The sequence below is a fragment of the Camelus bactrianus genome, chromosome 35, assembly GCF_048773025.1.
Source record: "Camelus bactrianus isolate YW-2024 breed Bactrian camel chromosome 35, ASM4877302v1, whole genome shotgun sequence".
NCBI lineage: Eukaryota > Metazoa > Chordata > Mammalia > Artiodactyla > Camelidae > Camelus > Camelus bactrianus.
The window spans coordinates 16,569,329-16,592,055 of NC_133573.1; the positions used below are offsets into that span (position 1 = coordinate 16,569,329).

The 22,727-nt window shown below is 36.7% G+C and overlaps 1 protein-coding gene across 1 annotated transcript in view; it reads right to left on the minus strand.

The window, feature by feature from the left end:
- CUBN (cubilin) overlaps positions 1 to 22,727 on the minus strand; it is a 273,800-nt gene that overhangs the window by 237,735 nt on the left and 13,338 nt on the right. Inside the window, exons 9-17 of the mRNA XM_074358517.1 lie at positions 20,766 to 20,897; positions 19,788 to 19,883; positions 17,764 to 17,882; positions 17,139 to 17,325; positions 15,887 to 15,999; positions 12,942 to 13,176; positions 8,071 to 8,252; positions 6,093 to 6,255; positions 4,811 to 4,998 (exon numbers count right to left, since the gene is read on the minus strand). Of these exons, the coding sequence (XP_074214618.1) occupies positions 4,811 to 4,998; positions 6,093 to 6,255; positions 8,071 to 8,252; positions 12,942 to 13,176; positions 15,887 to 15,999; positions 17,139 to 17,325; positions 17,764 to 17,882; positions 19,788 to 19,883; positions 20,766 to 20,897 (1,415 nt within the window). The remainder of the gene's footprint in view (positions 1 to 4,810; positions 4,999 to 6,092; positions 6,256 to 8,070; positions 8,253 to 12,941; positions 13,177 to 15,886; positions 16,000 to 17,138; positions 17,326 to 17,763; positions 17,883 to 19,787; positions 19,884 to 20,765; positions 20,898 to 22,727) is intronic.

The window sequence follows — 22,727 nt, forward strand, 5'->3', positions numbered from 1 at the left end:
TTCTGACCACAACAGTGTGAGACTAGAAATCAATTAAAAGAAACATACTGCAAAATAATACAAACACGTGGAGGCTAAAAAATATGCTACTAAACAACAAATGGGTCACTAAAGAAATCAAGAAGAAATAAAAAAAAATACCTGGAGACAAATGAAAATGGAAACACAGCAATCCAAAATCAATGACAAAGAGCAAAAGCAGTTCTAGAGGGAAGTTTATAGCAATACAAGCCTACCTCAGGAAATAAGACAAATCCCTAATAAACAATCTAAACTTACACCTAAGGGAACTTAAAAGAGAAAAATAAGCAAATCCCAAGTTAGCAGAAGAAAAGAAATCATAAAGATCAGAGCAAGTATAAATGAAATTAGTACTAAAAAAATAGATCTCCTCAAGAAAATAATTAGCAAACTGAATTCAAAAATACATTAAAGGGATCAAAACCATGATCAAGTGGGATTTATCCCAGCTATGCAAGGATGGCTCAATGTCTACAAAGTAATTGATGTGATATAGCACATTAACACACTTAAGAAAAACAACAGTAAAAAAGCTGAAAACATTTCCTCTAAGGTCAGGAATGAGACAAGGATCCTCACACTCACCAATTTTATACTACCTAGTACTGGAAGTCCTAGCCACAGCAATCAGACAAGAAAAAGGAATAAGAGGAATCCAAATTGGGATGGAAGTAGTAAAAACTGTCACTCTTTTCAGATGACATGATACCATATACAGAAAATCCTAAAGATGCCACCAAAAAACTCTAGAACTAATAATTGAATTCAGTGAAGCTGCAGGATACAAAATTAGTATATAGAAACTGGTTGCATTTCTATACACTAATGATAAACTATCAGAAAGAGAAATTAAGAAAACAGTCCCACTTACAATTACATCCAAAAAATAAGATACCTGGGAATAAATCTAACCAAAGAGGTAAAAGACTTATACTCCAAAAACTATAAGGCATTGATGAAAGAAATGGAAGACAACAAAAACAAATAGAAAGATACACTGTGCTCATGAATTGGAAGAATAAATATTGTTAAGATAACCACACTACCCAAGGCAATCTACAGATTCAGTACAACCCCTATAAAAATACCAATGGCATTTTTCACAGAACTAGAACAAATAATTCCAAATTTTGTATGAAAACAAATGACCATAAATTGACAAAACACTCTTGAGAAAGAACAAAGCTGGAAGTGCCATACTCCTTGATTTCAAATTATACTACAAAGCTACAGTAATCAAAACAGTATGGCACTGGCACAAAAATAGACATATAGTTTAATGGACCTGAATAGAGAACCCAGAAATAAATCCACACCTCTATGATCAATTAACCTATGACAAAGGAGGTAAGAATATACAATGAGGAAAGGACAGCCTCTTCAACAAGTAGTGCTGGGAAAACTGGACAGCTATGTGCAAAAGAATCAAACTAGCCTACTTTCTCACATCATACACAAAAATAAAATCAAAATGATTTGAAGACCTAAGTGTAAGAACTGAAATCATAAAATTTCTAGAAGAAAATGTAGGTAGTATGCTCCTTGACATCAGTCTTAGGAATATTTTTTTTTTTTTTTTGGATCTGTCTCCTCAGGCAAAGGAAACAAAAGCAAAAATAAACAAATGGGACTGTATGAAACTAGAAAGCTTTTGCCCAGCAAAGGAAACTATCAACAAAATCAAAAACAGCCTACTTAATGGGAGAAGATAATTGCAAACAATATATCTGATAAGGGGTTAATATCCAAAATATACAAGGAACATGTATAACTCAACATCAAACAAACAAACAACTCAATTGAAAAATGGGCAGAGGACCTGAATAGACATTTTTTCCAAAGAAGCCATGCAGATGGCCAACAGACATGTGAAAAGATGTTGAATGTCACTAATCATCAGGGAAATGCATATCAAAGCCACAGTGAGATACCACCTCATACTTTTCAAAATATCTATCAACAAAATGACCACAAATAAAAAGTGTTGGCAAGGATGTAGAGAAAAGGGAACCTTTGTGTACTGTTGGTGGGATTGTAAATAGGTGCAGTCACTATAGAAAACAGTATGGAGGTTCCTCAAAAAATTAAAAATAGTAATACCATATGATCCATCCATCCACTTCTGGGTATTTATCCAAAGAAAATAAAAACACTACTTTGGAAAGACAGACACCAATGTTCATTGAGCATTATTTACAATGGCCAAGATATGTAAGCAACCTAAGTGTTCACTGATGGATGAATGGATAAAGAAAATGTGGCACACACACACACACACACACACACACACACACACACACACACACACACATTGGAATGTTACTCCATCATTAAAAAAAAAAAAGGAATACTGACATTTGTGACAACAGAGATAGAAGTAGAAGGTATTACGCTAAGTGAAATAAATCAGACAAAGAAAGACAAATACTACATGATCTCACTTAAATGTGGAATCTAAAGAACAAAACAAAACAACAAACAAGACATTAATATGGAGAACAAATGGGTGGTTGCCAGAATGGAGGGGGCTGGGGGTGATGTGGACAAAATAGGTGAAGAAAATTAAGAGGTACAAACCTCCAGTTATGTAATAAATAAGCCATGGGGATGTAACATACAGCATAAGGAATATGGTCAATAATACTGTAATAACCTTAATAACTTTGTATGGAGACGGACGGTTGTTAGACTTCTTTTGGTAATCATTTCATAACGTATGTAAATGTCAAATCATTATGCAGCATACCTGAAACTAACCTAATATTGTATGTCAACTATATTTTAATTTTTAAAATGCCCCCCAAAATTAAAAAAATAAAATAAAATGAAATGAGAACTTTGATGAATTCATTCCAACCCCATCCTGGCTAAAACATTCTGTCACCGTCTTACAAAGTTAAATCTTTCAGAGCTTGTTTTATGTTTTTCTTTTCTGACAACTTTTCAGAACAATTCAGAGTTCATATAACCCCTTATTGAAATTCAATTAGAGTGTACTGCAAAGCCAAAGAGGATAAATGATTCCAGATGTTTGGGTCAATCCCTAGAGCCATTAGAACCATCACAAAGAATCTGATAAAAGGTTACTCAGATTTCCCATAAAATGAAAGCTATATTTTTGCCTATGTGAGAAAAGTGTTCTGCCTGGTTCCATGTTATAGTCCTGTTACCAAGTTGCTAGGTACAGAATTGGGAAATTCATGAGCTTCCTCCCTAGGGAAGGCGAGCCAACACTTGTAGTCATGGTTACCCTACTGCATTTCTGGTCTTGTCAGAGAACAGTACATCAGAAACTACTGAATTCAATTCCTAGCTCCACCACTCTTGAGACGTGCAACTACGGATGCGTAACAACTGTTCTGGGCTTCAGTTTCCCAACAGCGAAGTAGGAGTAATAACGGTTGCTATGAAGGTTCGATGAATTAACTCAGGTAAAGCACATACCATCTCCAACAGGCAGTAGGAAGACAGTAATCATTATCTACTTCATTTATTATCATATTTTAAAGTCTTAGAATAGCACCTGGTTGATAGTAAGTACTGTCTAAGTGTGAGCTATTTTTACTATTCACAAAGTAAAAAAAAACAAAAACAAACAAAAAAAAAAACCAGATGCTGGAAATTTAATTTTTATTTATATAAAAATATCTCAAATTGCTTCTTAATGAAAAACTTTAATGTACTTTACGAGGGACTTGAGACAACTTAAACTGAACGAATATACACATTTACCTTACCATCAGAGTTTAAAATCTCTGAATTAAAAAAATATTGTGGTACCATGGTCAATGTACTTGTTATCAGTGAGCTAAGTCCAGATCTAATGCTAAAATTCTGTGCTTCCTCTCCCTACATGTGAAGGGGGGAAGAGGGCAAGAGGATACATAGGTTTTTCCTGGAAAAAATGAATTGGTTTAACTCACATGAGCAAACAAAATTGTCAGTGACTCCCTGAGTTTATAGAAAATGATTGCAGCCAACAAAAAGCGTCTTGTTTCTCTTGCCCAACACTTTAATTTGTGGCTTGACCAAGAGTTTAAGCAAATGAAATACCAGGCTAGGCAAACAAAAACTGCCTTTTTGTTTCAGATATTCTTATTACAACCATCCCACACATTTAAATTCAAGTTAAAGTTTTCTGGAGAGCAAGCAGAGCTGATGAAGGTTAAAAACCCTAAACTCTGAAACAAGAGTTACTTAATGCTATGACTTAACTCTCTACCACTGACTCGCTAAGCTCACCTAGGCGGATGCTTTCACATCTCTAGGTTGATCTCCCCTACATATAAAATTGTCCTGACCAAGCTCTGAAATCTGTATTCTAATAGCAAATCCTATGAATCTTGCTTATTTGCATTTGCTTGGCTATCAGGACTCAGCTGAATAGCCTGAAATTAACTTAGCATGATATGAGTTTCTGTCTCAGCTTCCATTTTTGTCCTTTGATCTTCACTGCCAGTCTCCTGTTTCACCATCTACAGGTCTATTTTTGGCGAATTCTTTCACATTCTCCAGAACAGTTGTTCTCAGACTCTAGCCTGCATCAGAATCACCCTGGGGGTGGGGCGGGGTCTCTTACAATGCAGCTTTTGCTCAGCCTACCCTCTGGAGGCTCTGACTCAGTGGGTCTGGGATAGGGCACAGAATTCCATCACTGACATCCAGACCAGCCAGGTTGTCTGGATGCTGCTGACCCAACAACCATTTGAAGACCTCTGCTCTATAGAATATTAAAAAAAAAAAAATGTTGATAAACATCATCTGAGGGTCACTAAGTAGCAGAAGTTACCTCGATGTAATTCAGAGAACAGCCACTCTGGCTTTCCAGCTCCATGTGGGTGAAGTTGACCTGTATTTTTTCTCCCGGGGGCTGCTTAATCGTGTAGATGCACTGTCTGTTGTGCATGAAAGGTCCAGACAAGTCAGCAGAGAGGAGACCCTCTGGGTCTGTGTAGTTCCCTCCACAATGCAGATCCGCTGCAGAGAGCACAGACGAGAAGGGACAGGTCACAGGGATGGCCATTCCTCCCACTCCCTGGCATGAGATATAATTGGCTAAAATTACACACACACATCATCATCATTTATCCACTCTGTTCACCGTTTACAGGTTTATGCCTTTAACAAGTGCTTCAGCCTGAAGGTCTTATTGTGCTTGTGGGACAGCCACACAGTGCCTCAGCAAATAGCTGTAGAAATGTGTGTTCTCACCTCCAATCTAACACCCTCATCTACAGGTTACTTTTTAAATGCATTTATGCCCACCTTCATTCCAAAGAGAACTGAGGCAGTTCATGAAATATATGTAACAGATATGTAGGTAGAAAATGAAATATGAAAATAAAAATATGAAATATGTAGCTAGAAAAATGAATCAGATTAAAGGGATAACAAGTAGAGAAGGGCAAGATGCAGTCACGGGAAAGTTACATGCACAGAAAACAGATATGGATACACATATGACAGAAAGTCGCTGCGGCTCCAGCCCGAAGCCAAAGTAAATGGAGAACGAGGACTGGTGAAAAGACTGCTTACTGCTCTTTTTCCTGATACTGGGACTTAAAAGATGTTTTTCCTGTGAATTCTCATCGGGGCAGGGTGATGTATATTAAGAACAAAATCCTCAACAGCTCTAAAATAAAAATCATAGAGCATTTCATTGTTTTTTTGTTGGTTTGTTGGTTTGTTTTAAGGTATAAATGCAACTGAAAGCCATCGCAGCTATAAAATCTGACATGTCTCAAGGTAGACTGCATTTCCCTCCTGAACAACATCTCTCACAACAAAACACTGAATAACAGCCAGGGAACTGATGTGTGAATTATTTAATTTTAGGGGCCACAAACATATGTTATAATGTGGACCCCATAATTTCGGGACCATGGGATACTACAGCATTAATAGTAGAACACTGGGAAAGTAAAGAAAAAACTTGGAGCAATATGAGAAATATTTATAAAGACATGTTATCAGTGTCAGTCAGTCACCTGCAGCCTTAAAATATAAAGCAGCTCTCAGGGTAACACTCTCCTGTACCTTCATATTAAGCTCCCAATTATCAAGTTACTTACAAGGTGATGTTAAGTAGGTGATATGAAACCCTTGGTCATTAATCTGGCTGTCAGAATGGAAATGAACTCTGGCAAAGGGACCTGTAGTCTGGAGTGGTGGGGCAGAGAGAGTGGTGCAGAGCTTCCCAAGCAGGGGGTCCTGATGCAAAGGGCCATCTCGAATCTAAAACAAGAGAAAAAAAATCATTAAGCACAAAGTGGTTAGATTTTTAACAAACCCAGTCATTTTGTACACTAACTTCAGAAAACTCATCTTTAAAAGTGATGGCTCTGGGAGGGTCTCCTGTCACCTATGCATCTAACACGTGGTTGGGGTTCTGGGAAGGGTAATCTCCCATCATCCTGGATGCCTTATGTTCTGTCTGAATTTTAATTCTGAGGCTAGATGTAAACTTGGAATTTTTCTTACAAATATTTCTCCACATTTTCTTTCCTAGGTTCTTCCTGCCCCAGATATTTGTTTTGAAATGATAAATTCCTAGTGATCTAGGAAAAGAAATGAATATACACAAAAAACCAGAAGAAGGAACACCAACAATGCTCATCGAAGCACAGCTTGGTCTAAGCGCTCAGGGGGATCAGAGGTGGAAAAGGAAATGAAGTTAGATTAGATGCAACATAAAGACAGTTTTGTGAATTTCAAAAGTACAACTTTCATAGCAAGTAAGTACCACAATAAGGATCATGTGATCTTAGAAATCCTTTTTAATTGTTGGGTTTTAATCTCTTACAGAATAGTGTCAACCACTCTATTTCTGTTGTAACTGCAAATTCTGTCCTACAGAGAACACCCAAGCATCAATGATCTAAATAACACTTTAATATGGCCAATTTTGTTCACTCAAATTACTTTTTTATTGGCAGCAAAGTTATAAGGCAGCATTAGTTTATTCCTGTAATTTAGCTAGATCCTTGAAATATTGTTGAGCAATGAGAGGCATTTCAATGTTATCAGAATGGTTGGTTCTACTACATGTGTATCCAGGAATTGATATGTATGAATGAAAAATAAATGCCTCTAACTTTAATTTGGTGGGATTTTTTGAAATTAATTTCAAGAAAATTCACTTTAATGTCAACATTTAAAGGAGTATCTTTCTGATATTTTCCAGGGAGAGGTCCATCTTCCAGTCATTCCCAAAGGTTCCAAATCCGTTTCACCTGCTAAATTACTAATGACTTTAACTTGTGGAGATTCCTATTTGACAGTCGTACCCCTTCCATCCTTTATGAATAATTCCCTAAGGCTCCATTCTTCTTTAATGGACTTGGAAAAGCTTATTATCTTTTTTCACTACTACAAGGGGTACTAAGATTTATGGTGATAAACAAGACAGGAACAACATAAGAACTCAATCTTCTCAACGATCGTTTCATTCTACAAATGGAGAGCAACGTTTTTAATAGACCTACACGCTAATGGCATTTGAATATAACAGCTTTTTTCCCTCTTCCATAGTTTAATTTTTTATTAATGATAAACAGGAGGGGCAGAGGGGGACTCCTCGCCTCTCAATGACAATTAGCGATATATTCCAGCGAGGCACACACTTCAGCAATCCATTTCAACACAGCTGCTGTTAAGTTATTTTTCTTCGTGGAACACTGTAGTCAACTTGTGAAACACCTTGTCCATTTACAACAGACAACTGAAGATTTGAATCTGCATTGGAGAAGAAAGCCATTCCTGGGTGTTGATTTCATATATTCTGCTATTCCCATGTTAGGGGACGGGGCTTCTGGGAAATGACAGGGGAAAACAAGGCAGTCTGTTTCACAGATTCAAGCAGAACCCAGAAGCAGCAACAAGCTGGTACAACTAAGAAAAGGGAGTTAGCAGGACTAAGGCATCAGCTGCCTATTGAGGAATACATCCAACCATTGCTAATAAACTGTGGTCATCCAAGGCGATCGCCAATCATGGTTCCCTGAGTTCTAATCCTATCATAGTAAGTTCTATCTAAATCCAATCCTTTACCTCAAGATAATCTTTGCTGCAATCATCATGGTGCTCCAGGCTTAAGGTCCCAAAGGTAAATGTTATCAGGAGATCAGGACTGGTTATCACTCTCCACACACAATCTCTCCCTGGGGGATACTTTCCAGGATATCCCGGAGATTTAATAGAGCCATAAGTACCAGTCAGTGTACCTCCACACTCTGAAATAAAAAGGAAAAGGTAACTTTACATTTGTATACAAAGTTATAATTTCTGTAGAATTATCATAGCCTTTACTGTAAGAAGAAAAGCTTTGTTTAAATAACTATGTGCAGCATTGGACACCCTCATAAATTAAGCAAGACTTTCCATTTTTGGTTTTGATAAAGTTATAAATCCGGGAGTACCGACTGATAAATAAATGAATCACCCATCTATTGAGCTCTGTGCTTATTAGCCATCTTTTGGTGGCATGATTTAACATTCAGTGCTGGACTGTTTGAGGGACCAATAATGGGATGACAGATCTATTTTTTCACTTTGAAGGAGATTCATTTCTGTACATCATCTCTTTTTTTTATTGAAGTACAGTTGTTTTACAATGCTGTATTAATTTCAGGTGAGCAGCACAGTGATTTGGTTACATACTTTCAGACCCTTTCCCAGACTCTTTTCCATTATAGGTCATTACAAGATATTGAATATAGTTCCCTGTGCTATGCAGTAAATCCTGGATGTTTATCTATTTTATATATAGTAGTGTGTATCTGTTAATTCCAAACTCCTAATTTATCCCTCCCCTCTCCCTTTGTACATTAACTCTTACAAACACATTAACTCTTACAAATCCTTTCAAAAAACCAGGTCATTTTATACATTAGAATAGTTAAGTGTTACATAATTTTCACTTGAGAAGGTTTTTTTAACACTGTGATATACTTAAACCATTCATTTTATAAAGAAACAAATTTGAATGTCAACAGGTGGTTAAGCCATTTTCCCAGGAGTGGAGTGAGGGGAGGATGGGCTGGGCTTTCTGACTTTCACTCCACTGCCACCACCACTGCATCCCACTGGCCCCTAAAGTTGCCTGTCAGCAACTAGAAGAGTCTTTTCTTTATTAATACCCACATTTACCTAGCAAAGAATCTGTGGTGGCTTATAAGAAATGCTACTTAAAATAGAAAAAACAGAAAACAAATCTAGACTACAGTAAATATAAATTAGAAAAAAAAATAAGAGAAGGTGATATTTCAGATATGCAAGCTTTGAAATTTACATAGCCATGCAGGTTATTCAGACAAAACATTTTGCTACCAAGGCAAAAAGTGAAGCTAATTTAGTTACATGATTCTCACTGTTCCTGATGAGAAAACACCTCAGTTACTCAGAGGAAGAGACGTTTTTTGAAACTTAGTACTTGAAAAATTTATCACATGGGTAAAAAAATTAAAGCACCATAAGTTAATGGGAAACTGGGGAAACTGCCATAGATAATACAAAAAGTCACTATCTCTAAAATATGAAGAGCTTCTAAAAAGAACAGAGATGTAAACAAAGAGTTCACTGAAAAAAATTTCAAAACTCCTTTATACATGGAAAAGATGTTCAACCTCACTCATAATATAGGAGATACAAATGAAAAATTCAAGGAGATACCATTTCTTGTCTCTCAGAATGATAAAAACCCACAATTTTGAAAATAAATGATCAGTGAGGCTCTGGAGAAATAGGTACTCACATACATTGTTGCAGAGCATGCAGAACAGTACAACTACAGAAGAGACGATGGTGACTGTATTTAGCAAACACTTAGGCATTTATTTTTGGACCAAGCAGTCCCAGTTTCAGAAATCTATCCCAAAGATGCACTGGCAAAAATTTGATAAGACAATTCACAAGGCACTTGTTGCAATATCACTTGGAATTCCAGAAGACTGGAAACAAGTCAAATACCCATCTGTAGAGCCTGAGTTGAACAGATGGTAGATGACAGGTCTACACAGTGGCACACTACGCTCCAGTTACTGAGTGATCTTCAGGATTTCGGAAGGAGCAGAATCAAGCATTCATCCTACCTTCCCTGCATGACCTTTATGTGAGAGTGACCAAATAGTTGACAGGAAAGTTCCACTCCATTGAAGAACTCCAGAAAATAAATAAAGAAGAAATGATAAACTGTCATCATTTTATAAGCCCTGATAAACAACTAATCAAAACAATGAGCCCGAGTGTTGCTAAGACCATAGAGGAAGAGCAAAAAAGAGGCTTTTCAATAGGAAGAGCAACCCAAGGAGATCAAACACTCTATAATCAATGTGACAGTCATAACAGAGAGACAAGCAGACATGAAGTACCTTCTGACAGTGAAGGAAAAAAAAAAGCCTGAATTTGATTAAACCTCCTGATCTAACTACCCCATTTACAACATGATAAATGGCACATGGGATAGAAACAACAAAATCCACAATGTGAGATAATCTACAAGACAAACAACCCAGTTTCTTTAACAAATAAATTTGAACGATGATTAATATTTTAATGCTAATATTTAACATTAATAATTCTTGTTTGCTTGCTTTAGTTTTTATTGTTTTCAGTCACTGAGCAGCAAATAGCAAAGGACTGTGATCCTTGAAAGAAGGGAAGCACATGTGTTAAGTCCCCCATTTACCCCAGAACTCTCCCTAGGCGCATTTCCCGCAGTGCAGTGCAGGGCAGTGGGGCCCACACAGTGGCAAGATTCTTGCTGGGTGAAAGAAACAACTCAGAATTGGGGGCTACTGAAGTGGCTGGGATCTTGGAGCAGGGTATTGCAGAGAAGGCAGCTGCATGAAAATAGCACCAAAAAATTTACAGGAGTTTCCTTGGGTCCTTAGCTGAATCTTAGGCTGCATATGCACAGGGGAAGACTGAAGACTAATAGAAAATATAAGAACTATGAGACAAAGCCAAAACCTCTGTGTGTGATCTGAGTCCCAGAAGGAGAGAGGGAAAGTGACAGAAGCAGAGGAGAAAACCATGTGATCATCTCAACAGATTTAGAAAAATATTTAATATGTTTCAATATCCATCCATAATAAAAATTCTCAGCAAGCTAGTAATAAAAGGTGTGATGGTGTAAAAATGTTCATAAATTCTTTGACACTTCTCCCATTGAAAGGTGGGGGTCTATGTCGCTTCCTCTTGAATCTGAGTGGGCTTGTGACTGCTTCAACCAAATAAAAGTAGAGCAGCAATAACACGCTATGACCTTCCAAGGACAGGCCAATAAAAGCCAGGCAGTACCCACCTGGTTGTGTTGTAATACTTGCTCTGAGAGAAGTCAATTACCATGAAAGAAGTTCCACTGCTCTAAGAGCACCATCCGAGAGGGGCTACACATAGGCAATCATGTCAACAGCCTGATTGAATTCTCATCCAAAGGTCAGCATCAATTGTTAGCCATATGAGTGAGTCATCTTGGATTTCCAGCCTAGTTGAGTTTTTAAATGACTACAGTCCCAGCCAATATCTGATTTTAACTGCTTAAGAGGTCAAGTGATAATTGTTATGCTGGGCCCTTTCCAAATTCCTGTCCCACAAAAACGGAAACATAATAAAGTAACAAATGTTCTACAACACTAAATTCATAGGTAATTTGTTATGCAGCAAGAGAAATTCAAAGTGAACTTCCTTAATCTGATAAAAGTTATCTACAAAAACTTACAGTTAAACTTTATATTAAAAGGTGAGACATTGAATATTTCCCTATGAAGCTGGAAACAAGACAATGATACCCACTCCATTACTTTAATTCAACATTGTATTAAATAAGTCAAGGAAGAGAAATAATAGTTACAAAGATTGGAAAGAAGTAGAAAAACATAACATATTGACAGATAACATAACTGTGTGTATAGAGAAATCCAAAGAATCTATCAAAAAATGACTAGAATTTATGAATGAACTTAGCAATATGGCTGGATTCAAAACCAAATATTTAAAAATATTTATACATAGAATATATCTATATACTAACAACAAATGAAAAACACAATTTTAGAAAAATAATATCATTTAACATAGCATAAAATATCAAATATCTAGGGGGAGAAAAACTAATAAAAAGTGTGGAATACTTAAGCTCTGAAATCTGTAAACCATCACTAAATTAGTAAATATACAGATAGTCCATGTTCATGGATTGGCAGGGTCAATATTTTTAAGAATTCATTTCATCCCAAATTGATTACATACTCAACGCAATGCCAACAAAATCCCAGTAGATTGTTGGGGAAAATTAACAAGTTCATTCCAAAATTTATGTGAAAATGTAAAAAGATCTAGCATACTTCAAAAGAACAAAAAGGTTTGACACCACGAGATTTCAAGCTCCAGTAGGTAAGTCAGTGTGGCTCAAGGAAAGATAAATAAACCAACAGAAAAGATAAGAAATTCCAGAAATAAATCCACAGATTTATTGATGAATAAACTGGAGTTTTGGTATGCTGTTCTACTTTTTTATATGTTTAAAAAGTTCATAGTAAAAAAGTTTGAGAAAAAAAAAAGCACCAAAACCAAAATACCACAAAAAGAACAAGTCATCAAATGACATGAAGATAAAAAACCCCAAATGAAGGAGCAGGCAATGTCCTCACAGCATCCCTGCAATATTTCACTAGCAGAAATTTCATAAGAGATGCTTTAAGACTCATTTTTTTAAACTTTTCCATTTCATCTAGGTTATATTATCTCTGAACACAAAATGAAAGTCTAATTCATCTTAGATTTATTTAATTTAAAAATAATTATCAAAATAATCTATCACTCCATCCCAAAACAGCTCATGTATCCAGAAGTCTAATACAGATCAAGAAAATGTAATAACCTCAAGAGGCTGCTTTATTTCTCTCCATGGAGACACTTACCTGGTGACTGTGTTTCCCATCTTATTGTAAAGCCCCTCTCGTTTCTTAAATGTTCAGAATAGAAATGGAAATAGAGGGCATTGTCACTACTGAGGAGTTCGTCAGGGGGGCTGGAGCCACAGAACCGTCCAAGTTGAAATGCTGCGGAGGAATCGCCATCGTGAATCTGAAGAAACTCATGTGGACAATTGTTTGCTGATTCTAACTGGAAAAACATGAAAGTCATACGCAGCACCTAAAAACAGAAAGGTCATAGGACATTCGTTTTTATTTCTATGTTAATTCTAAAGTATTTCTCCTACTAACTAGGAAGCATTTATTACTGAATTGCTTTCAAGAAGCAATACATCATTTCTTAATTATCCACAAGCACATATGATAATTCTACATATTAAATGACTTGTGTTAAAAAATTGCTTATATCAAACATCTTAATATTGATGAAATAGATTTTTAACAGCTTTACTTAGGTGTCATTGGTACGTAAAGAACTGCACATATTTAATGTTTGGAGTTTGGCCAGACATAAACACATGTGATACCATTACTGCAGTCAATGAACAGACATGTCCAACACCTTCTAGGGGCTCCTTGTCTCCCTCTCTCCTGTCCCTCTCCCTCTCTCATTCTCTCTTCTCTTTCTCTTTTTTGTGGTAAGAACACAACATGAAATCTACCCTCTTAAAGTTTGAAGCGCAAAATGCTACATTGTTACCTATAGGCCTTCTCTGCTGTACAGATCTCTAGAAACTATTCACCTAACGTAGCTGAAATTTTGTACTCATTGAGTTGTTACTCAGCGGGTTAATGAAATAGATTTATCTAGATTTCATGAAACTGGCAAGTTCATTAAACAAAGACACTCCAAATGTATAGCAAACAACACTTCCAAATCAGTAAAATACAGTGGACATTTGAAAAACTGACCTTGAATTTAATGACGAATAACCTGTAGCATGTAGCATACACACAGTTCGTCACCGAACCCCTGAGATGCTGATTCCTTGTGGGGGGGTCTCTGAACCTCTCAGTTAATGCTCAGCCTGGATAGACAACCTCAAGTGTAGACAGTAGGCATGGTGTAGGCATGTGTAAAGGACGCTAGTCTTTGGTGGAGATGAGTAATACCGAGAGCAGACATTAGGGGAAAGGTAATATGAAGATTTCTGACTATGCAAGTAGGTGATAATAATCATAAATATGTGTCCCCAGATTAAAATGTTAGAAAGTGCATAGTTAAATATATAATTAATTCAATATAAATAATAAAATAATTAAATATATAATTAGTTTTTATTATAATAATAATTATTAAGGGATGTGTTGATATCAATATCAATATATTAATTATATAATATATAATTAAATATAAATGATAAAATAATTAAACATATAATTATCAATTATAATAATTTATAGTTATTATAGACATAATTATATCATTAACTATATGCATAATTATATAGTTGCTTGTATACATAATTATATAATTAATTATAACATAATTAATGAAACATAAAAAATTCAGTACTAACAACTTCATTTAAAATAGCCAAGCTACCAAAAGGGGGCTGTTGAATTTAATTTCCATGATGATCTAAAACCACAATATTCATCTCATGAAAGAGGGTATCAGGAGATTTTGAAGCTCTTTGCTCGGGCGTTCTTAAGATCTGTTACCCAACATTACATCATTTTCGCCTTGAAGCAATTTCAATAAAAATCAAATAACTGTTCATGAATTCAACTATTTCAGTATAATTTCCACTGTATTTTGTAAACTGTGAGGGGGATAAGAAGATATAAAATCACAATTATCAAGAAAAACTGCATGAAGATTTTTACAAATTGATAATAAGAGCCTTAAAATTTTTTCACAAAATGACTTTTCTTTTTTTTTTTTAAAGAAAAGTGTTTTCAATGTCAGGAAATAGAATTCATGAAAACTAAATGGACGGAAGGAAATTCACATTACATAGCCACCAGAAGATTGACTTTATTCTATTGTGGGGTCACCAGGCCTCAAAGAATCCTCACTCCTCAAGGGAAAAAATATTTCTGACCTTGTACAATGACCTTTGCAACATTAGCTTGCTGGGAAAAGTTAATAGGATTTCAAGGGAAAGCCTTAGCTATTTAGATACACAACTTTAATGAGAAAGAAATATTTGGAAGAGTCTGAGTAATTCATGGTGGGGATGAAAGCACTGAAAACCTCGGGCCCAAATCTTAATTTGCAGAGTGTTTGTGTAGCAGCTCATTCATTCACTGGGGGCGAAGGGCCTGGGTTCATGTCCCTGCATGTCACTGACAAACCACGTGCCCCTGGACCAATTTCTCAGCTGCTCTTCCTCGTATGTAAAATGGGGATAATAATTCTTATTTTTCAGGGTGATAAGAGTTAAAATACAATGATGTCATATACGTGAAGAAACGATCATCGCACACGGGCCCAAGCAATGGCACAGAGAAGACGTCATTAAGAAAACCATCTTAATAGCAGCCCCATTTTTGCATAAGAATCCACATAACCCTGAGTGATCGCGGCTGTCTCAGTGACAACATTACAGGCTTGCAGTCAGCCCATCCATGTAGAGAAGCGTCCGTACTGGGCCAAGCATGGACTCTGAAAGACCAATGTGACTTTGAAATCCAACTAGTCCAATTACCAGCTAAAGAGTTTTTTTTTTTTAATCACTTAGCTTCTCATAGTTTCCATTATTTCTTCTATAAAATGAGGATACTAGTACTTAACTCAAAGAGTTAGTGTTTAAGGTTTAGAGAAAGGGACGTAAAATACTTAACCCAAAGCGTGACACCTGGAAAGTCATCAGTAATGATAGCTGGACTATCACTGCATGTATTTTGTGTGACACACACATGACATACTACACATTCATGTATCTAGATGAAATGTACATTTGGACAGGAGATACTGTATTTACCTTTCCCTCTTCAGTTCGGATGACCCAGAAGCAGCTGACGTCATGAACGTAACCAACATCAGGGCTCATGTAGCTGAAGCTTCCTTCCATCCCTGAGAGGGACCCTCCACAAACTGCAAAGAAAAGGAGACGAACTCTGCTTTTCAGACTCTGAAAAGAAAGAGGCTAAGGCCACCCTCACCCTGCTGCTGAAACATTCAGAGAAGTCTGAGTAATGAACATTGGAGACAAAAGCCCTGCCGTTCTTTCTTCTCATCTGACTTCTTTTTCCTTCAGCATCCACCCAAATCCCACCTCGTGTTCCAAGTCTAGTTGATATCCCATCCCCCCCCCCGAATTTCCTCGGCCTCTCAGTGTTTCCTCTACCTCTGCCCACACAATTTAGTTCTTTTCTTTAGTTCTTGTCTCTTCTCAGCCGTTTTGTATTAGTCTTGTCTCCTCAACAGGAAGATAAGCAGATAATACATGGAGACAATACTTCCTGGTTCCTTATCTCTCCACAGGGTCTACTGTTGTCCTAAACACATAGTAACATCTCCAGAAATGTGCATATCTGATAAGGCGTGACGTCGTCACAAGAGGTTTTTAGGAAGGAGGTTGAATATGAAGTACTCTTGAGGGGCAGATACATTTGGATGGGAAGCAAAGAAGGAATTTGGATAAGTTTGGCAAGAGATATTTCCAGAATAAAGGAACACAGAATAAAGCAGAAATATTCGTTGGGGCACATGGGGTCAGGTGATAAAGAAAGCTGTTTGGCTTGAAAGGAAGTATTTTTAGGGAACCAGTGAAAAATCAGGTTAGATGGACAGGGTGAAGCTGGTTATAAAGGATGACTGAAAACAGCCCCAGTCTTTATTCAAGAGGCAACAGGGAGCCACTGTACATTCTAGAGCCGGAGAGTGACTTGATTATGTGTAATATTCCAGGGAAATGAAATGGCTGCTGTAGGGAAAACTCTCCCTTAGAAAAAACTAAACCACTTCTGCATATTTTGTTTTCAAAATGGACATAATGAAAATGGCAAAGGTGAAATTAATTTTTCCTTTGAGGAAAAGGTTCTTATGGCTTAAATTGAAATAAATATTTACCTTGTGAATTTCATACCATTTCTGCAAAGAAAGGCTTAGTTCTAAACCTTGGAGCAACTGGACAAGAAAGCAGGTTCAGCAGAGGAATTGGCAGCAGGACTCACTCAGGGATGATACTTCTAAGCTGTGAGCATCTCTGCTACAGGAGATGCTGAGCGTACCTTGCTGGGGAACCTGACAGAGAGATCCGGTCCAGAAAGGTGTGCATTCACAGCTGAAAGCATTAATGCTGTCGACACAGGTTCCCCCATTCAAACAAGGGTTGCTCAGACACTCGTCAGTGTTTTCTGTGCAGTTGACACCAGTCCAACCTGATTCGCACTTACAAAGATAACCGGAGACTGTTTCCTAAGGAAAGAAGAAACGTAATGTCACACAACAAAGGGACAGACGATCAACTTGAATCAACCCAAGTAATAAAGAAAAGCAGTGCTATGTATAATATGCGGAAGCTGTTGAACCATAAACATCTTCCAATAGCCTAACTCGGATTAATTTGTTTAAATGGTAAACGCAAAGTATAAGAAATCAGCTTTATTTGGATCCCACTGTAGGTTTTGTTTTACCACTTTGTAAATCACTGAGACAAAGCAATGAACTGACTCACTGGTTCTTCTTGGGAACTAGAGTTGTGGCCTACCTTTTATCTGAAAGTTATTGACATTCCTTATCTTCAGCTTGAATCATTACCTTTAAATTCATAAATTATAGAAAACATATTTCACAGAAGTGAAACTAGAATGATTCTCCAGTACTCAGTTTCCTTAAGAGGAATGAAGGACTCACAATGCATTGTCCATTTAAACAAGGGTGACTCAGGCAAGTATTATTGAGTTGCACACATCCATTCAGCCCATAACCATTTCCAGTGTAACCCGGGAGACAAGCGCAGAGAGGGAAGGAACCTGTTTAGAGATAAAAACGGAAGTGTAAGTACAGGCCTCCTCCATTTAGACCCCGTAGCAAAACCTCAGAGAGGGAAGGAACCTGTTTAGAGATAAAAAACAGAAGTGTAAGTACAGGTCTCCTCCATTTAGACCCTGTAGCAAACCTCAGGCTCTGCATTCTAGACCAGGAATCACCGAAGTCTATCAATCTCCCAGGGCAGACAAGATGAGGTATGAGAAGGAAATATTAGAACCTTTCTTTTTCTAGTTTTCAACCTTAAAAGTAAAAAAGACATGACACATTTTCACTACGCTATTTACAGAGTGATGCTGGCGCTGTCAGTCCATAGGTCACTGTTCTGAGTCGTGCACAGATGTGAAATACACCAAGGGAAAGGGGAGCGTCTTTTCATGGAGGGGTTGACAGCAGCAAAGACTATTCTTATGAGGATGGTATCTGCTGTTTGTGCCCTGTACATATACTGACTAACTTAATCTTCCATTGTAAACTCCATTTACAGATGAAGACAATGCACAGAGAAATTAAGTGTCTTGATCATGGACACACAGCTAGAATACGGTGGAGCCAAGGGAAAAATTAAAATCCAGTCTTTTTCTAGAATTCACACTCCTAGCCATTTCCATATGCCATTAATCATTTAATAAATATTTAAATGTCATACATATTTATATACACACACATATATATATGCACATATATATGGCAAGTTGGTAAAAATAAAAGGGGTACTTCGAAATAAAAGGGATGTGGTACAAGGGATACTGAACAAAGGATTGTTCAATAAATGCATTTGGGGCCACCCATTTCAAACCAGATCTCTATGTGATGCTATAGATAAAAATAAATCTCAAAAAGATCAAAGATTTTAGTATTAGAAATAAATAAAAGTATGAAAGACCAGCTACTTGGATATTTTTAAAGAGTTTGGTGGCGAAGGCCTAATTCTAAGAGGAGAAATTCTAAAAGAGAAGATTCACCTTTCTGACTACACTAAAAGTTTAAACTTCTAAATAGAAAAATTAAAATAAAAACAACTTGTTGTTGTTTTTAGGAAAGGAAAGTACACGTATCACATAAGATAACAAGATAATATCCTCACAGCACAAAATTTAATTTTACAGGTCAGTAAAGCAGATGGATGATCAAAGGACATGAAAAATATTTTTAAATGGCCAGCAAATATGTGAAAAGTATTCATTATTAATTACTGAGAATCAAAAATTACTAAGTCAAAACTAAAATAATGAGAAGGCAATTTTTGCCTATAAAATTGACCAAAATGAAAAATAACTATAGTATCCATTATGGTCAAGAGTGGGATAAATGTATATTTTCACACACTACTAATGAGTATACAAGTGGATACATATTTGGGAGAAAATTTAGCAGTACACACAGGTGGTGAAATTTCTTTCATGCAACATGGCGGATCCTGTTGGTTTTTCACCCTAAGTCCATTTTCCCTTACTTAGTAGTGACCTCCTTATTTTAACTAGGGGCATGAGTGCCTGAAACAAAGACTATATTTCCCACACCCCCTTGCAGCCAGGCTTAGCCACTACACTTAGTTCAGACCAAAGGCATAGAAAGGGGAGTCCTTAAGAGAATTGACAGGTCTTCCTGTCTCCCTTTCTCCTTCCTGCTGGAATACAGTCATGGATCAACCAGCTGGCTTTATTATCTTGGGAAATAATTGCAAAATTTAGAGTAGATCATAAAAGAGCATAGTCTACTGCATCAAAAAAAGAATCTCAATGTAGAGTGTTATAACATGGATTAATTTTTAGTTTGAAGATCAAAGTAAGAATTTTGAACATAGAGGATCTTGATTTTAAAATGCTGATTTGTTTTAGAAGTTGATGTTAAAAGACCCAAAACCAGAGGGAGAGATGAGTCATTACCCAGAAGGGAGGAGCAAGACGCGAGTGGGTGGCAGCCTCCGTTATCCACCGAGCACAGGTCTATGAGTGTGCACACTCTTCCGTCGCCCTGGTACCCTGATCACAGCAAGAGCAGGGGCATGAAAAATGCTGTTAGGAATACGCAAGAAGAAGAATCCCCACCTGAGAACCAAATATCACGAACCAGGCCAACCAGAGATCTTCTGTCATCAAAACAGACAATGTAAAGAGAATGTGCCATCGAATAAATTCCATAGTTAAGACAAAGGAACAACAAGAAGTAAGAACCTGATTTCAGAAATAATGTTCTGTGTTGTTTCTTATGACAAAAATAAAAATAAAAAGATATATGAAACTACTGGTAGACTTAGAAATTGTGGACACTAAGGAAGTCGACATTTTTAAATTACAGTGACTTTGAAGATCTTGGAGCTAAATTATTGTAGAAGTCCAGAGTACTGTTGTTTCTTGTTAATAAAACATATAGGATTTCAGTTTATCCCTTAGAACTCCCTGAACTTCTTGGATAGTAATTCAGTTTAGATTAGTGAATAGTAGCCATGGCTTCTTTCTGGAAGAGAAGGGAAACTAACATGTATGATATGTTCACTATTATGTCTATAATTTAGTAAACTTTATATGGAAAACATCCAATGAGTTCATTATATTAATAAATTATTTGTGGGAACGGTAGGTCTGTGATCCATAGAGAAAAATCTGTCAAATTCTGCATTATCTCAATAGAGTATTTCACAGTTTGTAAAGGCTTGTTGTTCTCCATTGATATTCAAAAAATTTTTTATTTCTTTCTTATAATTTGACTATACTAATGTGCCCTGAATCCGTAAGTTAAGTAAGGATTTTTGCACCATTCAGTTCGTCTCCTTAGATGGAAGTCATATTTAAAATAGAACCCGAGATCCTGTTTTCAAACGTATACTTTATCTATGATGGTTATCAGGAAATTTGGTGTAGCACCTGGCGGACAGGAACGACAGTAGTAAGATCCCAGTGTATTTACACACTCGACAGGTGGAGCCACGGAACAACCGCCATTATTTATCTCACATTCATTGACATCCTCACAAATGTACCCATTTCCTTGCCAGCCTAGAAAAACAGAAGATTTGAAAAGTTAGCTGTACCGACATGTGAGCAAAGAAGAAATACAAATAGTCAAAAACATACGCAAACCTGCTTACCTATATAAGAAACTACAGATTAAAATGAGATATACTCTACCTATCAGATCGGCAAAAATTGTTTTAAATACTTATAATCAAATTCTAGCAAAGAGGTGGGAGCATGGAGTACTCGTATATGCTGTTAGTCAGAAGTTAAATTAATCAAACCTATTTGGAAAGATATTCATTAAAAATTTTTAAATACACACCTTTGGACTAACAATTCCATTTCTTAGAACTTATTCTACAATGATAAAACTGCCAGTGTAAAAAGATGAAGAGAAGCAAATGTCTACTGTAGCATCATTTAATGGGGAAAAAAACAACTCTCAATGGTCCACAGGGGCAGAGCTGAATATATTATGACTCATCTACACCACTGGAAAATAAAAGCTATTTTTAATAATATGCACACACACATTGGAAGAATTTCCCCTATGCATTTTAATTGAAGATACCAAATATTAGAATGATATGCAGAGCTAGGATCTCAGTTTGGGGAAAGGATTATTTCAAAACCTACATCTAGGTGTGTGTGTCTGTATGAGTTAAAGTAAAGGTAGAAAGGAGAGAGAACTAGTTGCAAGCAGTGGACTTATCAGAAGAATGAGCTTAAAGAGGGAGAAAGAGAATGGCATTTTACTTGATGGACATGACCTTTTTATTCACTTGTTATGAGTTTTATTACTAATAATTCAAATGATTAAAATTTTTAAAACTTTAAAATCCTACAAAGTATTTATTTTCTTTGATCTAAGTAGTGATCTCTTCTAAAAATGTAAGAAAATGGTCATCTTTGCGGGTGAAGAAATGAGTGCACAGCAAAAAGCTGGAAGGATATCCCCTCAAACATTAACGGTTGTTCTATGTATTTTTTTCTGGTTTTTGTTTTCATATTTTTATGGTTTCTCTATATTTCAAAAGCAGCGTAGTTTGCTTTGATAGTCAGGAAAAAATAAGGTGATTAACAGGCAAACAAAAAGGTTTCGTTTCTCTTTTTCCTCTCCAACAACAACAACAAAATGAGAATGCGTTTGCCCAAGTTACACAGGAAATAATTGACTTTTTCAATTTCTAGTTTTTAAAGATTGTCATTGGCAAATTATCTTTAAGAATGTGATTATTTGCAAAATTCGCTTGCCCCTGAGAACTAAGAGGGAAAAGTTCTTGACGTGTTTTTTTTCCATCTCTTTCCAGTTATATAAGATCGAAACATACAACATGACGAAAGTCACTAAACTGGACACCCTTAAATGAGGAAGTAGGTGTGTGGGGTTCCCTGCCAAGACAGAATCAGCAGCTCAGCTCTAACCCATGGTAAAGCAGACCTGAGTTTGAATCCTGGCCGCTGATAAGCTCTTGGATCTTGGGCAAGTTATTTACCTTCTCTTAGGCTCAAGGTCTTATATTTTAAAATGGGAATACTACTAATTCCTACCATTTCTTGTTTCTGTTGTAGTTGCATGAATTCGAAGTCGCCTGGCACAATGCCCTGATGACGTTTTCATAAAGAGCAGCTGCTGTCACTCCAGTCTTGTGCTCCACTTTTTAAGAACACCCAAGGAGGGCAGACAGGCCTTGTAAACCCTCTGAGGCTGTCTGGTCAATTGCTAACCAGTGCACCCAGCTCAGTGCCTGACTCAGAGCGGGTGCTCTGCCAGTATGCCCTAATGGGATAATGATGACCTCATAGAAAACATTAAGCTTTGACTCAGACTAGCGCAGTCAAATCCTGAGTCCATGTTCCCAATGACTG